General features: G+C 40.5%; 1 protein-coding gene across 6 annotated transcripts in view; it reads left to right on the top strand.

The window, feature by feature from the left end:
• SYNJ2 (synaptojanin 2) overlaps positions 1-21,555 on the top strand; it is a 72,851-nt gene that overhangs the window by 36,683 nt on the left and 14,613 nt on the right. For all 6 annotated transcript variants that reach the window (XM_052784630.1, XM_052784629.1, XM_052784631.1 and 3 more), the window contains 13 exons: positions 1,006-1,102; positions 4,239-4,411; positions 4,819-4,900; positions 5,121-5,270; positions 5,368-5,533; positions 6,861-7,052; positions 9,183-9,264; positions 10,503-10,643; positions 13,480-13,672; positions 15,405-15,563; positions 15,785-15,941; positions 17,995-18,112; positions 20,749-20,967. In XM_052784630.1, the coding sequence (XP_052640590.1) occupies positions 1,006-1,102; positions 4,239-4,411; positions 4,819-4,900; positions 5,121-5,270; positions 5,368-5,533; positions 6,861-7,052; positions 9,183-9,264; positions 10,503-10,643; positions 13,480-13,672; positions 15,405-15,563; positions 15,785-15,941; positions 17,995-18,112; positions 20,749-20,967 (1,929 nt within the window). The remainder of the gene's footprint in view (positions 1-1,005; positions 1,103-4,238; positions 4,412-4,818; positions 4,901-5,120; positions 5,271-5,367; positions 5,534-6,860; positions 7,053-9,182; positions 9,265-10,502; positions 10,644-13,479; positions 13,673-15,404; positions 15,564-15,784; positions 15,942-17,994; positions 18,113-20,748; positions 20,968-21,555) is intronic.

Here is a 21,555-nt window from a genome sequence, read left to right as displayed (position 1 = left end):
CCAGAAGATGTGTGCTTGTTGTTTTTCTGACACTTTGCTGTTGCATGTGGCTTTGCAGAATGTAATATCTTTTCATTTGTGTGTTTATTTTATTTTTCTTGTCAATTTCTGTCCAGCTTCCTCTTAAGTACTGCTACAGTGTTGTTAGTATGTGACAGAAGATGGCTTTAAGACCTAATTGTTTCTTGATGAGCCAGCACAGCTCCTGTAGCACACACATGCCAACTTAAAAAAAAATTATTGATGGGAGAATGGGTGCTTGTGCACCTGACTAAAAGCTCTTGACTTGAGAGTCCCTAAATGTCAGGCTTTGAGAGACCAGGGATATATGGCAAAAAAACCCCCACCACTTTATACTTGTCCTATTTTGTGTTTTTCCTGAAGAATCTGGTCTAGGCCACTTGGCTAAAAGGACCTTTGGTCTGATCCAGTGTGGCAGTTCTTATGATTACTAACCTTCCTGCTTAATTTAATTAAGTTGTGAGGGAATGTCTCAATGTTATGGTAGCTCAGAGATGTTTGAACCCTGTCGCCTATGACGTGTGTTTGTGCGCCTCTGGCCTTGGCGCTGGAGTCCTAGGCCCCATTGCTGCTGCTGACTTTGTAGGCTCAGCCCTGCAAGATGCTGGGCAATTCCTGTTGAACTGTAATATGTTTTCCTCTCTTGTCTTCCGTACGTAGTTCCCAGGCTGACAGCCAACAGGTGGGAGCATACGAAGGGCAATATCAAAGCTAACAGTGACATAAAAGATTTGGGGCCTGTTTCCTAAGATGATGCTTTCTTTAAGTTCAGTACAAAATACTGTGTCCATTAATTGCATACGTTCACCATTTGTACTTTAATAATTGATTGCAAGGAAACTGAGGAAGATTTCTGTAGCTGCTGTGGCTGAAACTTTCTGCTGGATGGAACAACCAGTGATCTCCACTTCTGTATTTTGAAAAATGTAGTAGGCAGCATAACATGATTTTGTTTAGTACCTATTATGGTTACTTTTGCTGTAGGCATATGATGCTTCTGAAAGAGCAGTATGGAAAACAAGTGATCGTTAACCTGTTGGGAAGCAGAGGAGGGGAAGAGGTGCTCAACAGAGCTTTTAAGGTAAAAGCAATTTTTTTTTTTTTTTTTAACTGCTGATTTCCCCTGAGCCTCCATGTTCTTCTGTTTCCCTTTTGGCCCAGTAGGTGATGAATAGTGTATCTAAAGAAATGATATTATCTCTTTACTAGATGTTACTTACTGAGAGAATGGTGCTTCATAGTCTCATGGCTTAATTTCCAGCACTGCCCTCCTGCTTATTTCTTCATGCATTTATGCACATTCTTTTCAACCAGACTTTTAAAAAAATTGCTCTAATTCTTCTAAGAGAAGTTCACATTTGCAAAAATGAATCATGATCAGCTTTGTCATAGTGTGTAGTCACCTATGCAGTCAGGTGCCTTATAGGATTGCCAGAACTGCTTGGGGGCCAGGCCCTGACCCTGGCTCACTGAGCATAAGCAAGCTGTCTTGCTCTGATTGTAATGGGAAATAGCTATCTTGCACTGATTGTGATGGGAATTGGCTGCCTGAGCACCAGATGACAGTCTGGTGTATGAAGAGAGAGGTTTTCCTGGCCTCTAAATGTCCCTAGGCACAACTAATACCTGAAAGCATCTGGGTTGTGCTTTCAGGATGTCAGGCATTGTAGAATTAAAGCTTCGCTGAGTTCTAGTGCAGTATTCTAATGGCCAGATTTTTAAAACTAATGTGTACTTGAAGCCACAGACTGGCATTGAGTGGGATTTGCAGCAGTGCATAGCTGCCTGAATCTGGCTGAAGGTTGGTGGAATTCTGCCTGCCTCCTAAGTGCCAGTTGCTTTAGAAATCCAACATAGATACTTTGAAGTATATCTTCCTAAAAATAATATGAAGAATGGTTTAAGTATACACCTGTAGTAAGTGTTATGTATTTATCATTGGTAGAGGATGATGCAATAGTTCTGAGTTCAAATGTTTACTGTGTGAAACTAAGCAAAATGAAAATTATAGATAAATAATTGTTACTGATTTGTTTCCCTCTCCGTTGGAATAATGTACTGAAGACAAGGAGTGTCTTGAGTTTTTTGGCAGTTTTTCAGTGTGACCATTTCTTTGTCCTCCAAAAGAGCTAGGGAGGACCATCAGCTTTCCCGGTGGAAAGTGAGAAAGTGAAAGTCTCCCCCTGTAGAGAATATGGCCAAAGAAAGTGATTATGACTAAAGCTTGCAAGGCAATGAGGAAGGTACAGAAGTAAAGTCTGGTCCTAGCTTCTGTTTTCAGCTTCTTACTGAATTTCTGCATGACACAGCTAAGCCTCTCTAATCTCTTGATTTCCCAATCTTTAAAATAGTTTTTACAGTTTATTTTTCAAAAACATTGAAATTTAGGGGTAAGAGATGATCACTTGCAAAATTCTCAAATAACTTATGAGGATACAAATCTGACTTTTCTTGCATTCATTCATTCATTTTAAATAAAGATCTGTTTTAATTGTTAAACTTTATTGATGTTTAAAAACAAATAAATTATGAAAGCAGTCTGTGAGCTGAAAGAATTTAGACTGACAGCACTGGAAACTGAAGTTTTGTACCGTTTCAAAACAACCTCCTCTTGGTCTTTACCTTTGTGTTTTAATAATGAATGTTTGGAAAGAATATATAGTTAATTTTTACATTGATGATTTTAAAGGGCTTGAATTAAAAATAAAGTAATTCATAGGGGAATGATTAGGAATGAAAACTTTTCTCCTTTTCTGTCATTAGTTTATTTCTTTGTTTTTCCATCTTCCTGTGCTTGTATTCCTTTCTCTTCTCCCAACTCTTGCTGCAATCTTAGTAATTCTTGTCAGAGTTGGTTCAAAATATTCTTGTAATTACTGCTGCTGGGTTCCCTTGATCAGAATGTCACCGCTACCATTCATTTATGCAACAGGAACAAATGAAAACTTGTAAATTACCAACTTGCCTTCAGCTGTTACCTGAATCAGCTGTTACCAGACCAAAAATCAATACTGTTCCCAGTAATGCTGTTCCTCTTATAAGCATCCCCTATAACCGATGTAATTATGTTTACAGTAAAAGCAATGCTGTAGTGCAGAGTTATGAATACTCTGACAATGATTTACACCAAGGCAGTGGGTAAATGTCATCCTCAAGTGCATTACTAGTGCCAGCAGCTGTAAAGGCAAGTTGAGGTGTCAACAACAGAGAAGCGGATACCAAGTGTTTTGGCTTTTGTAGCACTGTAATGAAATATATTTTGCACGTCTCTCTCCAAACACCATGCAACGCCTTTAAATGTGTTTCTGCAGGGACGGCTTAATGGCTTACTTGATACAATTATGCTGGTGTAACCGCTGCATGTACACTTTTAATGTAATATCAGAATTGTTTTGTTCAGTTTGTGTCACAATCTAAGCGGAGAAAAGCATCCATCTCTTGGGATGAGAATGTGCAGGAGGGAAGGGAATAGGCAAAGACTTGCATAGAGTTAATATAACAGTTCTCTCTGGCTTTGTCGTGGAGAGCAGGATGTATTATGTCGTATCTGTTACAGATACCTTAACAAAATTTGTGGTGATTACGGAAATGCATGTGAGGTCATGGAAATTGGAGATGAAATAATGAGGCTATTTGTGCATCTTCTTTTACTTTTGTGGTTTACCATAAACATTTTATAGTATGTTTCCTGGGACATCATTTCTTTCTTCCTCCCTAAGCAACCTCTACCTAAATTTAGGGCCACATTTTCCCATGTCTTGGCACTTCAGGAATGGTTAAAAAATACACCCATGCATTGCTATGCTTTTCTACCTTAATCAGCTCTGGACACCATTCCCATCAGGGTCTGCATCCTGAGCCTGCCCAGAGCATCACTGTTGCTGTACACCCTCACTCACAGAGGTAGGAGCCCGCTGCTGCAGGGCTGCCACTAGCCAAGGCGCAGACAGAAGCAATTCTGATGTATACTTTGCAGTTACAGTTTGAGTTACCCTGCAGAAAAATTGGGGTCTAACAATCCAGTTTACTTTTGGAAAGAAAACAAATAGGGAAATTCAGTTGCTTTTTTCATGTCTGGCCTTTCAAAATTCCCTATGAACTTCTCAGTATTAAAAATGTGATAAACAGTTAAAAGTTTAGTAATGATAAAAGCATGCTGGTATCAATCCTTACATTGTGACTTGAGCAGAATTTGTTTTCCTTCATTCTCTAAACAGAAACTGCTATGGGCCTCTTCCCATGCAGCAGATACTCCCATGATAAACTTTGACTACCACCAATTTGCAAAAGGTGGGAAAACTGAGAAACTGGAAAATTTGCTGAGGCCTCAGCTGAAATTGCACTGGGAAGACTTTGGAATCTTCACAAAGGGCGAGAATGTAAGTCCATGGTGAGTGTCCCTGCCCCTCTGTCCCAGCATAGCCAGGCACCACCTGTCCTGGCCTTCCCAGGTTTCTTGCTGTGTTTGGACCATGAGCGTAAGTGACCATCTTGAAATAAAATTTTGAGACATAGTGTAGTCTTGGTGCTAAATAGATTATTTGGCTTAATTGCATCTCCATTGTTCGGAATCTGCAAAATTACCAGTGCATGGATTTGCTAATACAGTGTTGCAGACATAGTCAAGTAATTGGACCTGTTAATGGAATACATTGTGCACAACGTGCTTGCACCATCAAAATGTGGCTGGGTATGTTCAGGCTGAATATTTGATGATCTTGTTCAATCAACTCATGATTAGATGTTATTTTAAAATATACTTTTTTTCCTCCCTCCTCTTGTGTTTGGTTACCAAAGTCTGCAGACAGGTACTTTTCGAATGAATTGTTTGGACTGCCTGGATCGTACTAATAGTGTACAGTCCTTCATTGCACTGGAGGTGAGTTTGTCAGAGGACATTTTGTGGGTGCTTGTATTGCGTACATTGTCTGTTCCATGGGAAAGATAGGAAAGAGGGCATAAGCCTCAGTTATACAAGTCTGTCTTGCCAGCTCTATGATACAGAATGGTGCCGGCTGGAAAACTTAGACTGAGGGTAAAAAGCAAAAACACATTTAAGAGCAATGTTGTTGTTTTTTCTCCTTCTGCACCTAATCCAGATCCTGCTTGCTCAATTAGAGAGCCTTGGGTTGAACTCTAAATCTATAATTGAGCGCTTTGTGGAATCCTACAAAGTGATGTGGACTCTCAACGGTCATAATCTGAGCAGAGTATTTACTGGCAGTCGTGCCCTTGAGGGGAAGCACAAGGTAAAGAAAAATGGCAAAACTCTTTATTCACAAGTAAAGAAGGATGTCTGATTTACTCTTCAGTGTCACTTGCACTGTTGATTCCTGTCTGATGTAGGTTGGGAAACTCAAAGATGGCGCCCGGTCTGTCTCTCGCACCATTCAGTCAAATTTCTTTGATGCAGTAAAGCAGGAAGCCATCAAGTTGCTGCTCATGGGTGACTTCTACAGTGAGGAATATGCAGACAAAGGCAAGATGCTCATGGACCACACTGCACTGCTGGGTAAGGCCAGTGTAAATCCTTTGCTTTTCTTTTGTGCCTGTGTTTAGTTGTCAGATAGAAGCAATTGCACCCTTTTGAAAACATCAATAAATAAGCTACTTCTGCACAAATCTATTGTTTAAAACACTGCTTTCAAGTGACTTTAGCACAACTCTAAACAACAACTTTAGCACTTTAGTGTGTTTTAATTCCACTGTGCTTATTTCTCGTATTTTGTTTTGGACTTATGAGTATGTTTGTCTGCTCTTTGATGATGATCTCCTCTGACAGTTTAGAGGAGTTGGACTAGAGGGAAAGATTTTAGGGCTATATTCCCAGTCTGGTCTTGTCTAAGTTTGTCTTGAGGAAGTCTCTTGAGGTCAGACTTTTTATCTCCTTATTTTTGGCCTGCAGTTTGCACATGCTTTTAGCCATTTGGATCTTTAAAGGCACATTTATGTTGTTATGTTGGTTCATTCCCCATTGCTTTACTCCAGGGCCCTGATAGTGCACAACAAATACACGTTTGTTTGCGCCTGTGTGGAGTAAACCACCTTAGCTCTCTCTGAGAAGATACTTGTGTGCAGAATGTAGGATAATTGCACCCACAAGCAGTATCAGGTGGTCAGTTTGCTCCAGAGAACTACTGGATTTTAATAGGATAGACTTGAACCATTCAGCGCCATTTCAATCCTAGGGCTGTTCCCTGATGCAGACCACAAGGAAAATACAGATGGCTTCTCTGTGCCTGACTGCCGATGCAAATCAGGTAGTTAAAGATTAAGGTTACCTCAGTTGCTCACACAAATAAAGCACACTGCTGATTTTCTGCACTCATCAAAAATAAGTGAATTTAGCAGTTTCCTGTGAGGAGTTCTGATCAGGCTAGAGAGCCATGACAGTGCTAGATTTGGACTGATGGGAGACTCTGTGCTGCTCTCTGCCTTTCCCTCCACACTCTAAACTTCTTAGGGCTTCAATTTAAGTCATAACTTCTGACATGCTTGATCACTGTAGGATAAACTGAAAAGATTAACGGAGTAAGAAGAATTTATTTGCTTATTACTTGAAGAAGTGCAGGAAAACGTATGCTGAAAGTGAGTGCCCAGCCCTTCACAAGCTTTCAAAGGGTGCCTGGTTTCTGGAAGAGAAATTGCTAACGTCAACCCTAGTTATCTTGTAGTTATTGCCATTGCCGTTGGAGTTACTCCTTAGCTTTTGTGTTGTTGCTACTAGAGTAATGTCATTATTTCACAGTGACTGTGTCACTGCTCTCTGTATGCTTTCTGTCCTTTTACAACACATTCTTCTTTTACACACCCTCTTTCTCTCTCCCCTCTTCTGTCAGTAACTCCAAGTATTTTGAAGGCCATGTCAGAGCGTCAGTTTGAATTCACAAGCTTCAAGCGTGTTCGTGTTGCCACGGGGACCTGGAACGTGAATGGGGGGAAGCAGTTCCGAAGCAACATCCTCGGTACCAGCGAGCTGACAGACTGGCTGCTGGATTCTCCCAAGCTCTCTGGAGTTTCTGAATTTCAGGGTAAGACACGATAAAAATGTGTAAGCAATATTTGCTGGCATCTCTAGAGACAGTGAGTTGGTACACAAGATTTGATCAGCTGTTCCTTTCAAAGGCAGTGCATCTTGGAGGGCATTTTCTGTCAGTTCTTAGGGGTGTATTCAGCTCCATGTAGACTTGTGCTGCCTCCCTGCAGCAGTGGAATGGTGTGTGAAGGGCTCCTGACAGTCAGAGCAACTCTGGAGTCTATACCATGTGACTGTTTTGAACCTCCAGAAGGTCAGAATTCAGAGGTCTCTTTCACACCATCGTGGGGTGTATCTGCCTATTCTGCATCCCATATTTCATTTTCTTTCGTATCTCTGTTCTTTGTTCTTCATTGTGAGCAGGAGCTACATGCTTAGGTGCCCTCAGAATGTCTCCTTGGTCTTTATCTGAAGCTAAACATATCTGTACAATCTGGACTCTGACATTAACTGGAAATGTTACTATCAAAGCCTTCAGACAAAAATATTTATTTTGTTGAAGGCAATTTCCTTTTTTTTTCACAGTATATAAAGCTCTTGTGCTTGTAGTGTGCTTAAATTGGCTGCTGAATTTCTTATTTACAGAAGAAGGCCAGGTATTGTAATTGACTTACAGATTTTCTTAAGGCAAATGAACAGAGAATGTTCTCTCACTTAGAAATTGAGTGGTTGCAAAACTATGGCAAAACCTGTGCTTTCGTTGTTACAGTGGAACATTTAGCTTCCCGCAGGCATCACGGGAATAGTCCTGTGCCTAACCTTGAATCTCAGCAATTCGTTCCTCAAATCCTTGGCTACTTACACAAGTTGTCTCGTTTGAACCCTTAGTGCTTGAGTGCATGGATATGTGATTAGGTGCAGATCACTGTACTCTGAGCAGCTTAGGTGGGTGATTGGTCCAGTCTGTTTCAGAAAGTTTAGATGTGTTAGGACATGACTATGACCATGATATTAAAATTTGTTGAGAGCCTGTCATGTGCTAGCCTTGCCAGGCCTTCCCCTGAGAGAACCGGAGGAGCAGGACTACATGGTACAGGCAACAATAACGTGATAGGTCTAAGCAGCTTCTGGAAGAGAGCTGAGTTATGTGAATGGGCAGAGTTAGGGTATGACCGTGCAAATGTCAGTGTTCATGGTAATGTCAGTGCAGTGCCTACAGAAATGGGTAAGTGTTCAAAAGCAAATGTCCAAAATCATTAATGGGAAATATACATGTGACAGTGCCTGTCATGTTAAGGAGGCTAACTGTTATGTGCTAGTTTCACTGTTGTGCCTACAGAAAGTTGCTGCATATTTTACTTTTCTTTCCATTCTTATTTTCTGAGGCAGATCTGATTTAGGTTCCTATGGTTGTCTACTATTTAGGTCTTCATGTTGAATTAAGTTACTGTTACCTTGGCTGTATGACAGTTTTAAAAAAAATAAAATCCCTTAGACAATGGACAGACCTGATGGGTCAACAGATATGCTTCACACTATTATATGAGAGCATTTGATCTTTGCTGTTCTACCAGGGTGATATCCACAGGCATGGGCCAGGGAAGGGAGGGTCACTGTGCTCTAGAGTCACCTAACCTAACCTTAAGTGCAGGTGATCTAAAAAGGATTCACAAGAAAGAAGATAAGTAGAAACTTCAAAGGCTTCCTTAAACTAGTAGGTAAATTTACTAAAGCCATTGAGATGGAAGTGACATACTGCTGTGTGGACAGTAAGTTCAGTTACATAGGAATCAGTGTTGAAAAGGAAAAGCATGTTGGGTAAAATGACAAGTGGGTGAAAGATGGTGGGTAGTGAGATGTTGTGGCTTTAGTGATGAGTGGGGTGAGGGAGAGAGAACATTGAATATTTTCTCATCTTAACGTTGCTACAATATAATGCTCTGTTCTGAACTGCTTCCTGCAAGAGAGATGGAGACCAACTGGTGGGAGAAAAGCAAGAAAAAATTTCAGAGGAACTGCAGGGGTTGTTTTGTGAGATTAGATTAAAGGAGCTATGAATATGTATAGCTTGGCAGGGGATATACAAGACAAAACTACAGGAATGATCTTGGACAGAAATTAGAAAGCAAGTCTTTAGAAGAAATTAAATAGTAACTCTTATATCACTTTTCCCTCTTGCCAACAGATGATAACTGCCCTCCTGACATATTTGCAGTGGGATTTGAGGAGATGGTTGAATTAAGTGCAGGGAATATTGTGAATGCGAGGTAGGTAAAAAAAAAAAAAAGAAAAAAACCAACAACCCCCCCCTGCCCCAACCCACAACTCAAAACAAACAAACAAACAAAACCCCAAGCCCAGAAGAGCACTCTCTCCCTCAAAGGAACCAGCCAAACAAAAACCTCCAGAATTGTTCTTTTTTATGGTCAGATTTGTAGAATACTTCCTTCCAAGTCTGTTCCTTGTAATCAGAGCTGGAAATATGTTTGCCATTAACAAATGGCACCGGGATGGTGTTAAATTGCTGTTTCTCTGTGAACTTCTGTACAGTAGAATACACTGTGTTTTCTAAGTCTCTTAAGTCTTTATGTTGGCAGAGAAGAATTCTGATGGTTGTCATTGATTAATGCTTGTCCTTAAACCCCTGTCTGATGTTGGAAAATTGTGCTCAGTGACTACAAACATAATTGGCATTCATGTGGGATTCTAAAATGAACGAAATGTCTCTGTGGCTAATTGTATTTGTGAAAATTATGGCTAGAGAAGGAGCTAAAGGCAAAGCCTGAGCTTGGCATGTCAGCATGTACAGTAGGCTGTGGTGTATACTGGTCCTTTTGAATCTGAATCGGGGTGGAACCCTGAAGATAATGTTTCCAATGCTGATTCATCAGGCTGACCAGTTAGTTGTCTGTTTTGGGAATGACAAGTTACAGCAGTGCTTAGCATGTCTGCTGGGCTGGTGATATGTCTGCATGTATCAGTTGACTTTGGTGATAAGAAAAAGCTAGGTCTGCAGAAGCAAAGGTATATGCATCCATGCACAAACTCTCAGCTAAGAACAGCCAACAGCTGTGGGTAGCCAGTCATCTCCCAGTCAGAGAAGATCTCTTCACTGTGAGCACAAGAAATCTTACAAGTCATGAGATTGACATGGATTTTTGTTTTTATGGTTATGATTACTACAAACAGCTTCCAATTATCCCCAGTGAATGGGGGTGTCAAATGTCATGTGAGCATGGATCTTTCTAAGCATAGTAGACAAAATGCCTCTCACATCCAGAAGCAGGATAACTGTATTTGTGTGCTGTGCCTGGACTCACTGACCCTGCTAACTCTGGGCTGACTCACAAGGAGGTATTATCTGTCTCTGCCATGCATCCTACAGCACTTCCAGTTCTACAGCCTAATGGGATGTCTGCAAGCCTAAGGCACAGTTAATCTGCTCATTTTATTGACTGTACGTGGTTTGTTTTGATTCTATTAAATGATTTTATGTTTGTTCCAGTACAACAAATAGGAAAATGTGGGGAGAGCAGCTTCAAAAAGCTATTTCCAGGACTCATCGCTACATTCAGCTGACATCAGCACAGCTTGTTGGTGTTTGTCTTTTCATCTTTGTACGACCATATCATGTCCCCTTCATCAGGTAAAAAAAACCAACAAGAACAACAAAAAAAAATCACAAAGAAAAAAAACCCCAACCTGTGTCTTCAGTAACATCTGCTGTTGGAGTGTGGCCAGTGAGGGTGGGAGTGATTTTTCAGCTTGGTGGGAATCATGCAAACCTGGATTCCAGTCTCTGCTCAGTGTGGGAGAGAGACACGTTTCCAGGAGGCAGTAGTCTGGAGTCCATCCTCCTGGGTAGCACAAAGGCCAGGCAGCCCCAATATCTTCCCCCAGTTCAGCTGAGAAGCCAGGCATGCTCCAGGTGGGCAGTCAGGGTGTAGCACCTTGTTTGGGTGCTCTCTTTCTGGAAAAGGAATGACCTGAGCTAGTAAGTCCAAGAGTGTTTGGAGCACCAAGTGAAGGCAAGTGCCTGCCTCTGCCCAAAGGGCAGGTTTTACTTTTTAACCCTCTCCTTAGTGTTTCCATATGGAAACAGGGCTGGTTCCAGGCCTGAAAAGAATGGTGGAAAAGGTGGAAAGGAGGATGAGGGAAAGAGAGGTAGTTTTGCCCCCTGATATTTTATAGAATTGAGAGCTATAAGAGCCCACTAAGTGTTTGTCTCCCAGATGTCACAAGAACCAGAACTATGTGCCTAGTCAGGAGGGTGCAGAGCTGTGTCCCCTCAGTTTACTAGCACCGATGTCCCTGGAGACTGACCAAACTCCTCTTGCCCCTAGAAGATTACCAAGCCACAGGCATATCTGCATTAAAATGCCTTTGCCGTGGGCAAGAATTATGCAGGCTAAGTGTAAATGGTAGGAAATGAATAATTAGCCAAAACTATCTTTGGGCATCTGTCTGAACTTAAAGTCTAGAGTGATCCAAACAGTGCCCTCTGCTCCATGTTAGGGGTGCTGATTGGCCACTGCATTTTGTGATTAAAATATCAAAAGCTGCCTCTTTCTTCCCTCTCATCTCATATCTACTGAGAAGATCCATGCAGAGTTTGTGCAATATCAAGTGCTGTAGGCTAAGCAGAGTAATGCAATCCAGGTAACCCTGATGGTCTTGCATTGCTGCCTTCCCAGTAATCTTTCTTCAACATGATTTAAAAAAATTACGTATGAAGCAGTCCAGAGGAGAAGTGTTTCTGTCAGTTTTTAACTTTTCACCTGGCTTACAAGAAATGTGAGTAATCCAGCAGGAAGTACATTGTTTAAATGGAAATCAGGAGGAGAACAGCATAGTGGCTCTGTTGCAGCTGTCAAACTGCTAGGAATTTGATGTAGCCCTTTGAAACGCAAGAGGAAAAGGGAAGGGCTTGATTTTAGTGACCAAGTTTCATCATTTAATGCTAATGTGCTGCTATGTGTTACGTGAGTGTAATCAAAGCTAACCTGTATGCTTATGTAGTTTTTCCTATGTATAGAAAAGGAAAACAAAAATTACTAGAAGAGCAAAAAAAGGCTCCCGTGCTTATAGAGATTGAAGAGGTTAGGACAGAAGTTAGAGAATAGAGAAATAAAATGAAAGAATAGCTGAAGATTATACAGCAGTGAAAGGATTGATGAAATACAAGCTGTTGAATGTACAGTGGGTTATCTCAACATCACCTTTGCCATGAATGCAAATCAGATAAATATCAGTCAGCAGTTGGGTAGGCAGGCAGCAAAAAGTGAGGAAAAGGCTGAACACATGCTGCTTTTGGAGTGCTTAAAACCCATCTTTTCATAGAAAACATTAATTGTCCTCTTTTGCCTCCGTGAGGGTGTTGTCTGGTGGTGTTCTGCAGTCAGGAAAAGAGAGGAAAATAAAGAGGGAGAAAAAAGATACAAAGGGTGGTGGGGGTAAGAAAGAAGAAGATGAAGGGGGGTGGGTGGGGAAGAGAGCCTGTGACATCTTGCATCATACAGATCATGAATGCTTGACAGTAACTCCAATAAGACTTAGCGGTTTTCCACCTGCCCCTTGCTTAAAGCCCGTAATATTCTAGTCCAGATCTGCCTGACTTCTATCTGGAAAATAAAATTTTCTCAGTGGGAAGGACGTGCATGGTGCTGGGGTTGGTTACAACAATGATCTCATCATTTATTTATCTGATCAGACAGGCGTGCTTTATTCTCAGAGTAGACTGGCTATCTGGGAGAAATTATCCTGCAAGCAGGTGGTCTGCTTTGCCAAGTCATCTTTCTGTAGTAAAGTGTATACTAATCATGACATTGAAATACTGTGTAATTAACAACATGGAGGCCCTAAGCAATTTGTCATCAGTACAGAACTCATTTTAGCAGTTGGGTATAAATAGTTGTATCCAGTAGTCACCAATTCTATTGCATCTGATTTAACAAGTTATGGGTTATGATCTGTTGCTCTTTAATTGACTGAAAAATCCGGCATCAACTGTGAAGTTGGGTTTCACTATGTAGTAACACTAATTAAATTGTTAAATGTCTGAAAAGCAGATTCCCATATGTTCAAAAGTAAAAGGAAATGTAACAGTAAAATTAGTTATTGTCGCTATTTTAAAGATCATGGTAGAGGTAAACTTGAAAAGTATATTCTGTAGGAATTCCCAATATTTCAGAAATAATGTCCCTTCCAAACAATACAGCAAGACAAGAAGAGGAGGAAAATACTTGCAAATAGTTTTATTTCTATACTATTATATTATACTTAATTTGAAACATAAGTACATGAACATCATCAAGAAACTTCCCAGCCTAAAAGATGGTGTCTAAAAGCAGCAAGCTTTCTGGATGGGAGAAGACATGGTGTTGTAAACTGGCTTTTCCTTTCATGTTGCAGTCAAAGTTAATTGAATGTTTGTCCCTGCAGCCCTTTACTCTCTTCTCTTTCCATTTTTTTTTTAAATACAGGGATGTAGCAATAGACACCGTGAAGACAGGAATGGGAGGAAAAGCTGGAAATAAAGGGGCAGTGAGCATTCGTTTTCAGTTCTATAGTACCAGTTTCTGCTTTATATGCAGTCACTTAACTGCTGGGCAGACTCAGGTGAAAGAGAGGAATGAAGATTATAAAGAAATCACACAGAAACTCAGCTTCCCAATGGTAAGCGTAGGTGTATGTAAGCTAAAAACATTGACGATAAAGGCTGTATATTTACATTATGAAAGCTGGTCTCAGGCTGTCTTTGACAGGTCATCAAAGAAGTCATCTCAGTGCCATGGAGAATGGGCATAAAAGAAAATGGTAAAGAAAACATTAAAAAAAAAAAAAAAAAAAGCATGTTTCACAGGAGACCAGATACCACCCAGTATAGCACTTGCTTTACAAAAGTTCTGCATCTTTCAAAAAATACAGTTGCTGCAGTGCTTGAAAAGTCCTCACCTTTGAACAGTTTTCAAGTTGATCTTTCAGAACGCTGCAACTTAACTGACAAATCTGGAAGGCCTCATGGATGAGATCTAGGTGACTGCTGTTAGAGCTGGAGAGCATGATATTGATAGCTTTTGCTGGCACTAGTTAGTATGGGTTCCTAAAAGACCATTCATGCCACTCAGTAGATCAGTGCTTTAGTACTCCTGCTCGGGTACGATATATCAGTTCTTGGTCCCTAATATGGTACTTTCTGTTCCCTTCATTTTGTCCTCATGAATGTGTCACTGTCAAGGAACTGCCTGCTTTTCTCAAAGTGTGGCAAGTAGGCACTATTGGTCTGTATGAATAACTTTTCCCCTAAATGATGTCAAATCAATCACCCTAGTGTTTTATTCCACACTTGTTTCCTCAGGCCAGCAGATAACCCATGGGATTTGGTAGCAGTGCTTTTTTGCTTCCTTTAATGTTGGTTCCTTTAACTTCCACAATGCTTGCTTTCTCAGACCTCTCTGGGGAGGCCCTAAACCAGGGAGGGAATGGACCAGTTTGTGTATTCTGGTTAGTCAGCAAAAAATGGCGTTTAGGTTGCAAAGCATAACATTTTAACTCCCTGTTGTTTGCAAGGTTTAGAGGCTTGGCACATGCAGCATATCAATCAGTTGTTTTATGTAAGAGCTAATACTGACAGTCTGAACGTCCTGCATAGAGTTTCTGTTCCAAATGGCCATAAAGTTGTGCTTATGGTAGTTTTTCCTCCTAATACCTCATTAACTATTTTATGTCCTTCACATTTACAATAGCTAAATGTACCTTGTGTGTATAACGTGTATAAAGAGTGCCCTCTAGTGCTATGACAGCCGCAGCTCTGGACCATTTCCTTTATGAGTCTCTGGATTTTAGAGGTTTATAGCTTAACTGGGGAAAAAAAAAAAAAAGACTGATTAGAGGATTGGATGTTAAACTTAGAACTGAAGTGAATTTTCATTGATGTTTTATTTCAACACACTTACAAAACTATGTCGTACACATAAGATCAAATTTGGAGCTTGTTTTCACTCAGGACCTTTGTTGCTCAAATGTGCCTTGGTACCAGAAGCACATTTTGTGTTATATTTAGAATATGTAAATATATGTGTGAGAAATGTGTTAGGGAAACAAGCATATATTTTTAATATTCATGATAGTCAAATTGCGAATATAAAGCTGGGGTCCCAGCTTAGACATACCTTCAGGAAACAGAGGTCAGAGCCTGACACTCTTGTTTCCAAAATTCAGCTCAGCAGGCTGTAAAAGAGAGTGAAGGAGCCATTCCATTTTAGCACAAATGGATTTTAACAAATAGAATGTGGCAAGTAGGTCCAGTACTTAGTAATTCAGAGACTGAGTTGTATGTTTCAGTCCATTTAAAAGGTGTTTCATGAATGTGATTTAACATTAACAGTATTCTCTACCTCTAAACTAGGGGCGGAGTGTGTTCTCACATGACTATGTCTTCTGGTGTGGTGACTTTAACTATCGCATTGATCTAACATATGAGGAAGTCTTTTATTTTCTCAAACGTCAAGATTGGAAGACACTTTTGGAATTTGATCAACTGCAACAGCAAAAATCCAGTGGAAAAGTAAGGCAGTGTGTCTCATTTTCTTGAATACCTGCATGATGGCTTGGTCTAATTCCTTGAGAGAGTGAAAAAGTTGCATTTTCAGACCCTTGTTTGTAGTACATGAATGTAGTAATTCATTTAAAAATCAGAATATTGTTTGTTTGCAAGGAAGTTGATACGTCACAGTGGCACCTACCTCATGTTTAACTTAATCAAAGAGATGGTATTTCTTTTCATAGATTTTTAAAGACTTCCATGAAGGGACTATTAATTTTGGACCAACATATAAATATGATGTTGGCTCAGAGGCTTATGATACAAGTGATAAGTGCAGAACTCCAGCTTGGACTGATAGAGTGCTTTGGTGGAGAAAGAAACTGCCTTTTGAAAAAACAGGTGCGTAGGATCTTTCCTCCTTCTTTATCTGAAAGTTGTTTTAGATTTCATCCAGAACCCACATACAGAGATTCAATCTAGTGAATGGTGAGGAGGAAGGGAGTTGTTGAGTTCTGGGCTGAGAGCTGTCTTTAGATGTGTCCCATAGGCTTAGTCAAATTGCAGTGGCTTTGCTCAAGCAGAGGTTCTTTTGGCTTCACTGGAATAACTTGCAGAGATAGAGCGAGCCCTTTCTTCTTGAGCATGTGAACAAAGGCTTCATGTTACAGCTTAAAAAGGTGCTGGGAGCTCACTGAGGAACTGAAAACAACCCAGCTGTAGCAATCTAGAAATTATTCTGTTGCTTTCCAACAGAATTGATAGTCCACATAAAGTTCCCGTATTGTAACGGCTAGATTGTTATAACTGTTGTCCTTAGTAGATGTATAAGCACTTTTCTGTAATTTTTTCTGGCTTGGTAATTCTTAGGACTATTTCTGCTAGTTTCTGGAATTGGAGGAGATTTCATTAATTGGTGCTTATAAAGTACTTTGAGATCATGAGTGGCCAGCACAGCAGAAGGGCTGTTTTCACTTGCTGTTGAAAAGTTACAATAACAAAATAATAAGTATTTCTTTGCTGTCCAGGAACAGTTTTCATAACCATTCTCTCAGTCTGCAGGTACATCCGTCTCCCAATGTTTATAAAATCTGAACAAATTTGTATTAAAAATGTAATCACTGGAGAAGTAATTTGGTTTGTGCCTGCAGATGTGATTTTTCACATGCCAGGGAACTACTTCTTGGAATCCAAGTCATACCATGAGTACACTAAGTGTAAAAACTACAAAGCAAAACTAGGGCAATCAGAGAGTACATGTCAATGTGATACAGAGTTATTCACTCTTATTTAAGGAATGAAAAATAAAGTAAAATGAGGAGCTTAAACCATTGGTAGAGATGTAATCTGGGAAAGCAAAACTGTATAAGATATAAGACATAATAAGGAAGTGAAAACAGTCCTCTTGGGCTGGCTGTTTTCATTTTAGGAGAAAGAAAACCCTTCAGCATTTTCAATGCATATTCCTTATTTTGCGTGGCAAGGCTTGCCCCAGGAGGACTTTAGTTGATGGAACACACACAGAACATAGGACCTATCTAGCTGGTCTGCAAGAGCTGGGGCAGGTTCCTTTAAAGTTTGTAGGCGTCCCACTGCTAGCTCATGTGGGTATATAACTGACCCCTTGTCTGTTCGCCTACCTTCCCAGCCCTGCAAAGCTTTTCTAATTAGTTTGCTGCCAGATTTCCTCTCCTTTCCTGCTGGTGGCAAGGCTCTTCTGCCTCTTGGCTCTAATTCTTTTGCCTTGCTTCTTTTTGCTGCTATAGGCTAGAGGACTATTTGCCTTTTAAGAAGAAAGTCTAGCCCCAGTGTGAGTGATTAGGTGAAATGCCATATTCATATTAACTAATTTTCAACTCCACAGAAAAGAGATAGAGCCCAATTAGCCCAAACAGTGACCTAAAAATGTCCCTGTTATTGACAGCAATATAATACCTCACTCTAGCATAATGTCTGGAGCACTTTTTGTCACCTTAATGCATTGCAAAAGAAGTATTTGGAGGCTGGATTTGCATGGCTTTGCTTTCTCTCATCTCTTGTGTATTATTTCTCCAATCCCTGTGTATTGTTCAGATTTGCAGTGTATTTTGCAAGTACAGTGTCCATTTCTGTGCTCAATAATGGGGCAGGAGGAAAAATACTAATATGACTGTCAACCCAGATTGTACAGGTAATTGATTGGGTGACATTCAGGTTAACCATTTTGCAGGTGTCTTATTCTAGTAATCAGCTGTCTCTGTTGCACTCCCTGTCTTTTCTGTATTTTTTTTTTTTCCCTAGTCCCTAACTTGTAAATCTTTTAGGACACAAGCTCTTCTTTGAATGGTATATACAAGAACAAAAAACCCCCACCTCCCACTACTAGGGTCTGTGAAGAGCATCCTAATAAAATAGCTTTTAACTGTTAGTAAAACTAGCTTTGAGTGAGTTTTAAATCATGTTTTGTGCTTCATAGCTGGAGAGATCAATCTTCTAGACAGTGATCTGAATGCTGAAACTAAAGTCAGGCACACCTGGACCCCTGGAGCCTTAATGTACTATGGGAGAGCAGAGCTGCAAGCATCTGACCACAGGTAAAGTCCTAAGCAAATAATCAGAGAAAGGGCTGCTAGGTTAGAATGTGCCATACTGGATTACACCTCCAGAGTGAGGGACCAAGTCTGACTGTAACAGGAATTAAATGCTTATTCTGTGTTCAGTATCCATTTGTGGGGTTTTTTCCCCCTCATGGTGGGTTTTATACCAGGGTCACAAGTATCTACGGTCCTGTACTGATTCTGCTACACTGTGATCTCAGCAAGGGTTGGATAAGTTGCAGCAACAATGTCCTGGTTTTGGCTGGGATGGAGTTAATTTCCTTTCTAGTAGCTGGTATAGTGTTATGTTTTGGTTTTAGTATGAGAATAATGCTGATAAGACACTGATGTTTTCAGTTGTTGCTAAGTAGTGTTTAGACTAAGTCAAGGATTTTTCAGCTTCTCATATGCCCAGCCAGCAAGAAGGCTAGAGGGGCACAAGAACTTGGAAGGGGACACAGCCAAGACAGCTGACCCAAACTGGCCAAAGGGGTATTCCATACCATGTGATGTCATGTCTAGTATATAAACTGGGGGGATTGCTGCTCGGGAACTAACTGGGCATTGGTCCGTGAGTGGTGAGCAATTGCATTGTGCATCACTTGTTTTGTATATTCCAATTCTTTTATTATTATGATGATGAACATCGTCATCATCCTTATTATTATTTTCTTCCTTTCGGTCCTATTAAACTGTCTTTATCTGAGCCCACAAGTTTTTCTTTTTTTTTTTTTTTTCCCCTCCCGATTCTTTCCCCCATCCCACTGGGTGGGGGGAAAGTGAGCGAGTGGCTGCATAGTACTTAGTTGCTGGCTGGGATTAAACCACGACAAACAGGTATAAAAAATGAAGGCTTTCTGTTGCTTGGTTTTGGAAAGCTCTGATATCAAAACAAGCTGCTCTGATGGACTCCCACTCAGCTTGCTGTGGGAGAGGAGGAGGTTGGAACTGTGTGGCCTGAAGAGGTGTAAGTCATGTACACAGGGCCAGGTGTGACCTCTCCAGAGTAGTGAAGTGTTGGGCTTCTGGGCTTCCCTTAGAAATGGAGATGGGAGAAGGAGGGAAAAACAAAGACCAGTGCCTCTGACTAGTCCATATCACTAACTTCTCTTTAGGGAATGAATGAGCTTTCTTTGTTAAACATGTCACTGCTTCACTTCTCTGAAACAAATTCTGTAATAAATACACCTCAAAAGCTCCCTTGCATTCAGAATAATCTTTGTCTCACCCTTTGCATACCCTATGGAAATGCTACAATATTGTTCCTCATAGCAGCACTCAGTGACCCACAGCAGCTGGCTCTGTGCTTCTTATGGCGCTCTTGCATGCAAGGACTGTTCTGTATTCCTCCAGCAATGGAAAAATGTGCCTCTTGCAATCAATTTCTCTGTGTCAAGGCTTTGACATTGCTGTGTTCCACAAAGCACAGTGGAACTGCTACACTCGTTATATAGGACCCTGAGGATGCAATCTGTGAAACATGGCTGTTGTACATTGGTTTTCTATTTCAGCAAACTTGACTGCAAAAACTGCTTTTTAACTACAGTCAGCAGGTTTGCTTTCCCAAGGTTTGTGCTGGAAAAAGGGCTTAGCTATATCTTTATGACGTATGGAAATGCGTTATGATTCACTGTGCTTATATAGAAATAGTTAACACTTCCTATATTTTTTTATTTTTCCCTTTACTATTCCTTTCTAGCTCTGCTGTTGTTGCTTTCATATGTTCTGGTAATGCATATTCCAGAGCCTGCTCTATTGCAAGTAGGAGGCAGCCATCCCAGTTACTGCTTTGTGTGTATGTGCAGGTGGAAATCTGAGAATGTGGATTGCATCCACTGAGATGAGACAAGCTTTACTCTTTCAGACAGCTTTCTCAATTTTATTTGGTTCTAACACACAGAGGGGTCGTTTGTAAGAAATGGCTGAAGAAGCAAGTTTGCAGCGTTGACTGCTTATAATGTGATGGATTGACATATGTTTGCTACATAACCACATTATACACTTAGAGTACTTTGTCCTTAGTTTTTGGAAGAAGACATCTTTATGTGGCCTTGTCTAACAGAAAATAATGTATTGCCTTCCTGATCTATAGATGTTTTGGGAGATAGCTGTTTGATAATGAGTGAAGTATCCTGGTATTTCTAGACTGCAGGTTTGCCGAAGTGCTGCACACAACTGTTATTTGAATTCCTTTATGGTGTGTCCTCACTGTTATGTTCAGTTAATGCAGGGCTGGTAAATATAATTAACAGTGCTCAAGGCATGATCTTCCACTGCAGGAAAAACAAAACAATCCACCAGACTGAACTTCTGGTTTGTATTGCCAGCCACAGTGCTTTTTTGCAGCGAGACCTTAAGTAATTTGTTACGCTTCTCTTTCTGTGTAGAACATACATAATAATCACTTCCTTCTAAGGTATAGCAGGCTTAATTAAATATTTGCCATGAGATTTGACATAGTGGAGTTAAAAATGATCATAGAGATACAGAGTTTAAACAGGACACTGTCCTTCACACAACTAAGTTCTTACCTGTCCTACTGCTTGACATTGATTTTAATTTTATATAAGCATTTCCTATTGGGTGATGTTGATCTTAATTTTAAATAAGCATTTCTCCTTTGTTTCATGTAGGCCAGTGTTAGCTATTGTTGAAGTGGAAGTTCAGGAAGTTAATCAAGCTGCCCGTGAGAGTGTTTTCCAGGAAGTGTCATCTTTCCAGGGACCGCTGGATGCCACAGTAGTGGTAAATCTGCTATCACCAATGCCTGAAGAGAAAAATGAATTTCCTGAGGACTTGCGTACAGAGCTTATGCAAATGTTTGAGGACTACGGCACTATTGTTCTGGTCAGGTAAGTTTGGAATCTGAAATGGCATGTCATCTATTCAAAAACACAGACTAGAAATTCCCTTTTTGTCCTGACAGAATTAACTTTGTATTGGAAAGTAGTATGCTGAATTCCTTTACTGCATGTTAAATTCTTCATTAGACAATGATATCTTTTACCTCTGTCAACGTGTTAAAGAAATAGTCTAACAGCTCCCTTGGCTGAGTGGAGAAGAATTTTATTCAGTACAGCACCATAAAGCAGAGGCTTTGATGTGAATCATCACCTTTAGATTCAGGCCTCATTTCCATGCATTGCTTCTGCTGGTGGGTCCTTGGGGCCCTGCTTCACTTACTCTAAAGAGGTCTGCTCTCTTACAGCACTCTTTCACACTTACTAGGATTTCCTGGCTTCCTCTTCTTTCTTTTGGGGTCGTTTTGCTTATTTTTTAGTAGTGCGGCTTCTCGCAATTTGAGAGGGAGACTGTGATACCTTCTGGCAGAGCAGTTTAATTTCATTCTGGTTGATCCTGTACAGGACTCCAGCATAGCTATGAGACTTCTGTTTTGAGAAATACAGGCAAAACACCTGACAGTTGACCTGGGAAACAAG

The sequence above is a fragment of the Harpia harpyja genome, chromosome 4 (assembly GCF_026419915.1).
Source record: "Harpia harpyja isolate bHarHar1 chromosome 4, bHarHar1 primary haplotype, whole genome shotgun sequence".
Taxonomy (NCBI): domain Eukaryota; kingdom Metazoa; phylum Chordata; class Aves; order Accipitriformes; family Accipitridae; genus Harpia; species Harpia harpyja.
This window is presented reverse-complemented; position numbering and strand designations above follow the sequence as displayed.